Consider the following 10,769-nt stretch of genomic DNA (forward strand, 5'->3'; position numbering starts at 1 on the left):
AAAAGAAAATTTTTTTCTTAACCCCCTTCTCAAAAAAAAAAAAAAAAAAAAAAAAAAAAAAAAGTACAGACATCTTGAGTTGCTGTGTAGGTCATGATGCAGCAAACTGTTCAAAGATTGTTTCTGGGGAAAAAAAAAGTGTTGCTGCTGGTTTTGGTGATTTAAAAGACTTATGGTCTTCAGTTCTAGAAATTAGGATATGTGCCTTTGAAGCTTTGAGAAGATTTATTTGTTCTTGTCATTACCCTAGTTTAATGGAGTTGACTAAGATCTTTGAGAAGTTTTTTCACTGTGTTACACCAAAGGGCTTGTAATAAGCATCTGAAACGCAGTTTAGAAGTCCGAAGGTCCTTCTCAAATCCTGGCTACAGAATCCTGACTTGAAAGGATGTGCTTCAGCCAAAGCCAACAAAGATGAGCTTAACACTTGGACGGTAGGAAAAAAACCTCAACAAAACAAATCTGTAATCACTCTTCTAATATAAAAAGCAAAACTCAATCAAAGCTTCTGTAACTTCATCTTTAAGAGTTAAGTAAATGATGGTCTTCTGGGCAGTGTTAATTATGACCTTCTGTTTTTCCTGGGTTTTTTTTCTGATATGAAAACTGCTGTAAGTCACTCAGGTTCATTTGTCAAGGATACTTTTGATACCTAATGCATTAATTGTACTAGAATATAATTTGACTTACAGTTTTGAGAATCTTTGCCCAGACCTCAGCAGGACTCCTGGCAGATCTCATGTGCCCTTCTGCAGAGCATTTCTTACTGTTCCTAGGAGCCCAAGAGAAACTCCACTTCTACTGTTGTTCCTAATTGGATAAATAAATGTTGATTAAAGAATGAATAGCCTGGGTAAAATATATTGGAAAAAAATTCAGTCCTGCATGGCATCTTAAAAATTGCATTGTATTATGCTTAGGTTGATGGGGCAAGGGTGGATGTTAGTTTTATTTTTATTCAGGTGTTGAGACTGGTTCATGGAACGGTCACCAGTCTAAATGTCACATGGCCTGTCAGAGATGACTTCAGCTGTTGTGTACGTTTGTCTTAGCTTATTCAAGCTTGAAATATCTAAATCCTCTGAGAGATTGAAGTGAAGAATGTCATCACATGACTGAGTTTCTTTTCAAATTGAAATGCAGAAAAGCATTTAAGATAAATGGGTCTCAAGTTGTGACGAAGGAAGTGGTTTTAAAGCATAATGCACAGCTATGAAATAGGCAGCAGTGTAGCATTAGGTTTTGAGTACTTACTTAAGTCCACTTCAAAAAAAGATTGCTTTAAAAGTGAAGATTAAATCTGAGCCACGTCCTCTGTAGGAAAGTATATATATTCCTCCTTTTGAAAGACGGTGCCATGAATTCACGACTTGAACTGGTGTCTAACAAATGTGCTGTTTAATGTTTTGTGCGTATACCAGAAGAGTTAGTAGTCTGTATATTGCAAATGAAATTATGTTACTGCATCTGGTTGCAGGTGATGCTTTTCTTCTTTTTTTCTCTTTTTTTTTTAAACGGTTTTGTTTTTTTCTAGCATAGATAGTGTTGGAATTTAAAGAGCATGTGGGCGTTCAGTTAGTATGAATAACCAGTGGTGGTTTGCGCTGACCTATTTTGGAAATATCAGTGGCCAAATGCAATGTATTTTAGAGAAGACAAATGCATGGAACTACTTCTGTAATATTTATTCTGAAAGATGTAATCAGTTTAGACAACCAAATCTGAACAAACGTTCGAGATAAATGAGAGATTTAGTTAACTTTTAGAAAACAGAACTAAAACTTGTATTTTAAAAGCATTGTCGGATTTCAAAACAATGATGTATAGTGTAGATCTTAAAAGTATATAGATTTAAACCCTTGAAGCATTAAGATGCTTACATGTGAGCTCTTTTATTAACAAGAATTTTGTAGTTCTTGGCATATGAATACAACTAAGTTTCCATGAAAATGCTTTTTTCCTGCCTTGCCCCAGTGTTAATACCATAATGTTAAGCACACATGTAGAACTTAACTGGAAAGTATAACTGAGTAACGTATATTGTGAAATGAAAGCAAGGGCTACCTGACTTACTAATGCTGAATATTTTGTTTGAGGTATAAACATATGGATGAGTGTGGAAGAGAGTGAAATATCCTTTAGTGCTATAGTGGGAATTGCATTTCATTCTTATGATAACGTACTGAACCTTTGCAGTGTTTTTTTTCTTGTCACTAGAGTTTTCTAGAGGCAGCATCAAATCTGTGAAGCCAGCCTAGGTGAGGTTGTGACCCTGGTGACCCAGCCATTTCACTTAGCTTGTTGCAGCTGCCACCAGTTCTATTTATGAACAGAAAACCCTTAGGACCTTCATGTAATTTCACTTGAAACCTGGCTGATGCAGGCTGAGATACTGTTGAATGTCTTGCTCTGACAGCTCTGAACTGATTGTACAGTGTATGGTGTATTCTGTGAAAGGGGAAATCAAAATTCTTACTGAAGATGGTGTTTTAATTTTCAGGTTCGCTGGATGATGTATTGGATTGTGTTTGCTCTTTATACAGTTACTGAAACAATAACTGACCTAACAGTCTCTTGGTAAGAGCCTGCTTTTTATGAAATCTATACGAAACTATGTTTCTGATGTTCTTTGATTCGTAATGATTTAATTTTTATAAAGAAGTTGTGCTTGTTGATAGCACTTTTTCTCAGGAAAAGATCTCGGAGTGTATGTGAAGAATAACATCTGTTTTCAAGCTTGCTGTACACTGTCACTCGAGGTAGGGACGATAAAACTTCCGCCTTTGCTGTAGAAACTGAATAGGGGAATGGAACTCTTAAAAGGATGGACTATAATTTCTCTGTGCAGGGAATGTATAATGCAAAGCAAGTATATTAACTGTTTCCATTTCTTAAATGACAGTACGGTCAGTTAAAAAATTAAATCCATAGGTCTATAACTCATTTAATTTTTGTCTAATATAACTTCTTGTATGTGAAAAATCCTATATGCTAATATGTAATTGTGTTTTTTGAAGACATCTCTTCATGATTAACTACTGTGCATTTTCTTACTGCAGTTGTTGATTTCATGCAACCTTTAACTTGTCTGTAGGTTTCCACTGTACTATGAACTGAAGATAGCTTTTGTTATTTGGCTCCTTTCCCCATATACTAGAGGGGCAAGTTTAATCTACAGAAAATTTCTTCACCCGCTGCTTTCTTCTAAAGAAAGGGTAAGAAATAACTTCTTATATTTTTAATGCCCAATATGGAAATACCATGTACTGAAATATTAACTGTTGCTAGATACATGATAAAAGCAGATCAGTGTGTTACTGGTTTGCCAGGCAGCATGGACTTGGACTAGAAGAGGCAAGTGCATATGACTGTCCATATATATGTTTCTGTTTAACTTGGATGAGAAGACAGTGTGCTACTTTCTATTGACATGAGATAGCCTGGTGTTCTTTGGTCTACTTGGTGCACTTTGGGGAGCTCAGCTGAGTGGAAGTGATGCAGTTTGACTTTCTACTGGAAGACCATGTGCAGTACTCCCTGTGCAGAAGCGTAAATGCAGTTTTAGCAACAGCTCTTCATGTTACCATTTTTTCTAGCATAATGTAGTAATAAAAGTTCTCAGGATGAATGTCGTTGATGACTTTTCTGGTGTGCAAACTGAAAGGGTAAGAGGAGAGACTTTCTACTGAGGTTTAAGGGAAGACCAGTCTGCAACAGAAAACAACAAAACAGAACATAGCTAAAGAATATTTAGCTTTAGCGACAGTATGACAGGGCCACAGATCTGCTTAGCTCTTTTTCAGTATTCTGTTTGGATGCGTGGAAGAAGCGATTAGCAAAGGTGTGAAGACTACCACTGAAAAATTTCACAGTACAGAAAATAGCATTCATAAAGGTCAGTGCTGGGCTTGGCCTTTATTAGGCAAAACAGGTAGCTGACATGATTGCCACTGATATGAACAGTAAGGTCATCTTGACCTTCTGAAGGTTGAACAGTTCTTTCGCAACTTCATAAGCTAAAGGGATTTTTCCCCATAGTCTGCTAGCTGTTGTGAACTACCTTGAAGCCTTTATCTCCAACTTCAGGCATTTACCACGTCTGGGGATAAATGTCATGACTGTATTGTCCTTGGTACTTAACTATGTCAAAGCTCTGGCTTTAGAAGTTCTTTGTGAGCCGACTCTACCTTTCTAAGGAGCTCTCTGATTTCATCTTAAGCATGTTATTTCTAGAACAGCTTTTGTCTGACAAGCTAAGTGTATTCTCTGTAAGGAACTTGCTATGTAGCTGCAATGTTTCTGAGCTGGACAAAAGTCATCTATTTTATCTTCTTGTTTGACCAGACATAATCCTTTTTAAATGAGAGAGTATAAGTGAATGAAATATCAGTATACAAAGGCAAGAGTAATTGTCCCATTAAATATTTTCTTAAGATTTCTTCTGTCTTCCTTTATTGATGGAAAAATTATACTGTAGGGTAATGTGACTTATGCGCACAGCCCTCTAAAATTTAAGTATGTTTTGCTTTTAGGAGATTGACGAGTACATCGTACAGGCCAAAGAAAGAGGCTATGAGACCATGGTGAATTTTGGAAGGCAAGGGTTGAATTTGGCAGCAACTGCCGCAGTGACAGCAGCTGTAAAGGTAACTTTCTACTTGCATTAATTGCTTTTGTCCTTGATATACTTATAGAACAGTGTAATTGTACTGAGGATTTGCCATTCCTAAATAAAGATTACTTCTGCAAATGAATTGAAAACCTGGAACTCAATTTAAGGGTTGCAGCACTCTAGTCCTCCTCTACTATGTTTGTTTGTTTAAGATGGCTTGTAGTTGTTTCTTGGATGATGGGGATCAGTTTACTGTAATTCAAAAGATACCACGCAGTTTTCTATGCAGACTTTTGGTAAAGATGACGATTGTTTCTTTTCTGTCTCTGTTGTGCTTTCTTGTTGGTAAACAAACTATTTAAAGGATTTCTGGCTTTTCTGCTGTTTTTCTCCAATCAACTTGAGGTAACTCCACATATGAAGTAAGGCATGAAAGATTACTACCACAGATAAAAGTTATCTTGTGACACAATTAACTGGTTTGCAACTTGTTGATTGAATTATTAAATTAATACACTAAGCATAAGCTTGCATATTGCTGTTTAGCATACTCTTGCTTTGTCATGTAATTTCCATTAAATCATGTAGTAACCTGTGGTTGTTCCCAATTTATGTTCCTACAAAACTCAGGACCTTCAGTTGAATTTCAGAGGGTTCTAGGTCTAGGGAAACAAAATAGAAACTTACAAGAGTCAAAGCAACTTGTGGCCCACCAAAAGGAGTATAACTTTAGGCAATGTGTATCCTACCTAATAGTCATTTAAACCAAAACACGAAAAAAGTGTGGAAAGATGTGTGTGTCCTAGCTAAATGATAGTTTTAAGGCGATCAGGATTAATTTCTTCCTGGGAATAAATGAAACTGCTGCGTTCATAGTAACAGGACTGAAAACCTGAACACTGTTAGTAGGTAACAGAAAGCAATGTAGAGATCCCTGGCTGTCAAAGTTAAGTAGGTACAGCTAGCATTTAACTTAAATTTCTGTGGCTATATGTGAACTTCTTGCTTTATAAATCAAAGACATTTCTAAAAACTGCATTTTCAAATGCTATCTCAAAAAGCTTTGGAAAAATAGTCATGCATCTCTTGTTTGTTCATGTTCTCTCTTTTCAAAGATATATGTGGGTGGTAGTGTGAAAAATATCTTTTTTTATTTTAAAATATGGACATAATGAGCCAAAAATACTAAGAATGTGATTCAATATGATCACTGGTTCTTTTTTTTGTTATTCAAATTCTTAGTATTGCCTTGAGGCATGAAATAATTTAGAATCAAATAGATTTCATCTCTAAAGGAATGAAAGTATCCAGAGTGAAAATAGGTTATTAAAAAAAAAACAAACTAACAAACAAAACCTCAAAGCACTCTACTGGGAAAAAGTTTAAGAACTATGCCAAATGCTAAAATGCAAATTCTTTGCCAAACAGCAAATCATAATTTATTACAATGTGCACCTGTAATGATACTTATGCTCTGTGTGTTTTCCTTATGTCTGGCTAAGGTTGGATATTGCCTTGTTAATCCTTATGGTGTTACAGAAATACTGTAAAATAAATAACACAAGTATCTCCTCCCACTTTCTTCTGAAATAATGAATAACTTTTTCCTAAATGTCTGTGTTTAGATTTCATCGCTATTCAGCTGTGACTGGCAAGATGCCTGCTCTATTTGTTAAAACTTGTTAAACATGCTCATGAATGTTTGTACAGAATTAGTTCAGTGCAGATGAGATGCTTGGGCAAAACAACCACCACAATACCAAAGACCTAAAATAGACATGGTTTTTAAACACTATGAAAGAAGAGACTCTGAAAATCTTTATTTTGGCACGTAAAACCTCTCTTCAGTTCGTCATTCCAAAAAGCTGAGCGTGACTGCTCCATGCAAGCAAACGGAGACAATGCATGTGTTCTTGATTTTTGTTCCCTGTTTTTCAAGAGTTGACTGCTGCCTCCAGCAGGTGAAAAGATTATCCCTTCAGCATGAGTTGGTGGAGCATGCTATAGGATTTCAGGAATGGAATCCTATTAGTGGGATCAGTTTTGATGGGAAGGAGACACACTTTCATCACTTTTTTTTTTCTTTTTTAAATTTTATTTTTGAAGGAGCAGGCATGCTTATTCTGACATACTGGATCTCAAATTAGGAGTAGAGAATGTGGGAGGTTAAACACAAGAGGAGGTCCAAAGAAAGCTTCTGTTCACTAAAGTGTCCAAGCAAAAGATACTACGATGTCTGCTTATGCTGACTTCAGGAAGGTGGTAAAATTGCTTGGAAACTCTCTGGAATGTTTTCACAATCAAGTGTGGGAAAGAGCAGTTTTCTCCAAGGGCTGTCAAAGGAATATGGGATTAGTGTTAAAAGCCTAGTTGGCTGTGTAGGGGAGGCTGGATCAGCCAGCCAAGTCAGTCTGCCGAAATTTGACATAGATTTAAACCTGCTCCACTGTAGTTAAGTTAAAATGTAATTGGCAGGAGTCGTGGCCTATAGCTTACATTCCTATACTGATATTTTTAGCTGGTACTAGTTAGCCACTGTTCATATAAGATTTAGTGTTTCAAAACTTGCTGAATAGCATACATTAGAAAAATAAATTGTGTTACACGTGTTAATTTAAGAAAACAAATCTTTGTAAAATCCTGATTTCAAGAGACTTAAGAGGTGAAATACGGTCTAGACTGACTTTTACAGGTGACTAATAAAAATTTTCTTTGGAGTATAAAAGAATCGGCAACAAGATGCCTTTAATGATAGGAAAGTTGTTGGAGCTCTTTCAGCTCAATAGTATATGGATTTGTGGAAATTATGTCCACAACACTAAGTTCCACTGATTATATCTTGTATTTTGATGCATCTGCTTTCCACATCTTCTGAGACGCCAATTACCTGTACACTCCAATTTTTGCCAACACATAAATTCTGAGTTCTCAAGCTACTAGTGAAAATTGGTTTCTGTATCACCACATGTGGAAGGGCTGCTAATTAAGCTGTGAAATGCACTGTCCTTTATGAGGTCACAGAAGTATTGTTCATTTGTAAAGTATTATTTGGTAAAAAAAAAAAAAAAACCCAAACAACATTTTGAGGGCTGTGTTTTTGCATGTCTTCTAGTCATCCTGAATCTGCTGCCTCTTTGCTGATTGAATATTATTCTAATGGCCTTGCTCAGACTTCCCCTTCTTCCCACTCAGGGCATGGCAGAGGAAGGAGGTATCTTGCAGCCAGCTGAGGCGTACAGCCAATATCACGATGAGCAGCTCAGCTCACCAGCAATACTGCTTTCATCCCTCCTCCCTAATGAGGACTGCCTGGCATGCTGCAGAGGTCATTCACGGGGCAGCAGTCCCTCTCCAGGTTGAGAGGGAACAGAAGTCATTCCCCGTCAGCCTGGATCGGATCAGGGAGAGAACAGCTGGGAATGTGGGTGCTGCACACTGCAGCTCTGCAGCCATAAAGCTCCAAGCAGCTCTGTGGACGCGCAGTCCATTGAGAACTTGTCCAATGAAGGAAAGCAGCTTTGTTCAGTGATCCTGACCACTGAGGGGGTGCAAGTCCAATTTAAACACCAAAAAAAAGAGTCCCTGAGGCAGACATACTGTGTGGTGTCTGTTTACAGCAACTTCCCTGGGTTAAGTATATAGACTATAAAAATACATGCTCAATAAAAAAAGAGAAGGGCATTTCATATATGAGGGTCAGCTGATGAAATGGCATACTAATAGCTTACTAGAGTCTGAGTAGTGTCAAAAGGAGTCCCTTAAGTAGGCTGTATTTATCAAAAACTAGATTTAGAAGCCCATTACAACTTAAATTAGTGCTTCAGGTTGGTCACTGGTAATGAATGTGGTCTCTGAAAAGTGTTTAATATGTTTTGGGAAATACTATTGAATAAATAAGCAGACTCATTCTTCAAGACTTGCATTTTGTTTAAGACAAAACAAACTTTACGGTTCATCTCTCTTCAATGTTCATTTACATAGAAATTTGAGCACTGAAGTTGTTCTCTGCTTTTTTGCCTGCATTGTAATTGTTAATGTGTGTGTCTCAATCTTTTGTGGTGTAGTTTAGTTGGCAGCCTCTGGGCTGGATGCAGCCCACTGTATTTCTTCTTTACTGATAGGAACTGTTGAAATAATAGGACACCAATGCAGGCGTGGCAACTGCTCTGCCATCTTCTTGTGAGCAGCATCTTGGTGCTGTGTGTATGGCTGGGGAGAGGTGATGGTTGCTGCTGTATCAATGGCTGCTGCCATACCCATGGCATGAGTGTTGGAAGCAGGAGATCCCCCTTCAGCTCCATCTGCAATTGGATTGCTCTGCCTTCTGTTTTGCAGGCAAACATCTTGCTTTCGAGCTGTGGCTAGTAACTCTCTGAACTTTCAAACAAGATATGAAAGCTCTTAATGCATTAATATTCTAAATGTGAATGTTACTCTCACATTTCCTGCAGTAGAGGGTATTTAATCTCTCATTTCCTGCAGCAGAGGGTATTTAATATTTTTTAGCCAGACTTTTATTCTGAGGTGATAGTAATTCAGACCCTCACGGAATGCTTTGTTTTGGCAGAAAGCAATTATCTGCTTCTTTTGGGCATGGGGAGTGGAAGAATCTTCCTAAATCTTAAGTGCTGTATGAGCACAGTGATATGGGGTTTTTTTTTATAATTAAAAAAACCTACACAAAACACCTTGAAACTTGTCCTACAATTAGTCTATGCAGTGGTGTGAAGTAGAAATCAATTTTGATTTGGCTAGACTGGATCTTCCTAGGGGTGTGGTGGAGACTGCATTCAGGCAGGAGAAGACTGGGGGGATTGTAGGGAGTACTTGCATAGGATTTGTGTAATGTGTGACCATGACTGTGCAGTGCAGCAGTGGTGCAGCCCCCATTCCTACTGTGACTCTCAGACATCTGTGCTGCATCTCTTATTTGTATGTGTATCTTTCAAACTTCTTAATATTTGCTGTGTGTAACTTGAGTGAAACTTTCCATCTTGGCAAGTACTTTTGAAATGAAGGGCCTATTGTATGAATCCGTTATGTCCTCACTGAATGAGGCAGTACTCCACAGGAGCTCTAGCCTCATTGAGCGTGCAGTTTGGTTAAGGGCACAATGTTATTTTATGGCACATAGTTTGACTTTTTTCCCCTTTGAAAAACAAAATTCTGTATCCAAAAGCTGCACTGAAAAATAAGGCTGAACATTCCCAGATTGGATCTAGTCCTCTATATCTACAGTGGAATAGGAAATACAAGCTTGTAATGTGAATTCTTCTTAGCATGTTAGTTGTTATAATCTTAATTACATTCTCTTGTACAATTTCCAAATGTCTTTTTGTAGTACATCATACTATGAATGAACGTGCTGTGCAACTGTTATGCAAGTGTGTCTTTCTATACTCTTGTTTCTGGCCGAATCCAGCTTCTGTTACTATTTTATAGTACATTCTGTCCACACTTAGTGAGTGGAGTTGTGCTGAATTTATATGGATTCTGCTGACAACCAGATGGGTACATTTTATGCATTCATCAGTGTTCAGTGATTGAGACCTGAGTCCAGTTGCATCGCTTTCAAACAGTGGATGCAGACTGATCAACAGCGTTATGTGTTATAGCAGATACTGTAAGCTGTTACTTGTCAAAAGAAGCGGTCCTGTCTCTCCAGTTCTCTTCTTTTCTTTAGTGTCCTGGCAGCTTGACTGTTAGTTCTCAGAGATGGCTCATTCCTGATTCAGTTTACTGTGCAAATGCTTTTCAAAGCAAGAACTGGAGTAGCAGAAGGGCAGGATTCCTGCCTTAAGGCAGGACAGACCTGCCTTAAATAAGCCATTTCAGGCAATAAAATTAACTTCAGAATTTCTACAATAGCTTATACACACTGTTCAGTGTCAGTAGTGCATTTTAACTCAAAGGCAAGCTGTAGTTGTGTTCTTGAGAACTGTCAGTCATCCTACATGTATGTAGGAAGAACTAGAAAAGTAAAGACTTCTACTTCTCTCATAGGAAACTTTTTCTTTGTTGTTGTTTAGTGGCAATGTATGAATGGTGGTGTAAAAATTAAAATAGGTGGTTCTTGCCTGTGTAGCACGTCTTAGCTTTATATGCTGTACTAATGAGTAGTCATTAGAAAATGACTATTAGGTTTCAGCAACTTCCC

General features: G+C 37.6%; 1 protein-coding gene across 1 annotated transcript in view; it reads left to right on the plus strand.

The window, feature by feature from the left end:
- The window catches only part of REEP3 (receptor accessory protein 3), a 43,346-nt gene that overhangs the window by 22,869 nt on the left and 9,708 nt on the right, over positions 1-10,769 (plus strand). Inside the window, exons 3-5 of the mRNA XM_009290518.1 lie at positions 2,501-2,577; positions 3,095-3,215; positions 4,533-4,646. Coding sequence (XP_009288793.1) covers positions 2,501-2,577; positions 3,095-3,215; positions 4,533-4,646 — 312 coding nt within the window. The remainder of the gene's footprint in view (positions 1-2,500; positions 2,578-3,094; positions 3,216-4,532; positions 4,647-10,769) is intronic.

The sequence above is a fragment of the Aptenodytes forsteri genome, unplaced genomic scaffold, assembly GCF_000699145.1.
Source record: "Aptenodytes forsteri isolate BGI_AS27 unplaced genomic scaffold, ASM69914v1 Scaffold349, whole genome shotgun sequence".
NCBI classification, from domain to species: Eukaryota; Metazoa; Chordata; class Aves; order Sphenisciformes; family Spheniscidae; genus Aptenodytes; species Aptenodytes forsteri.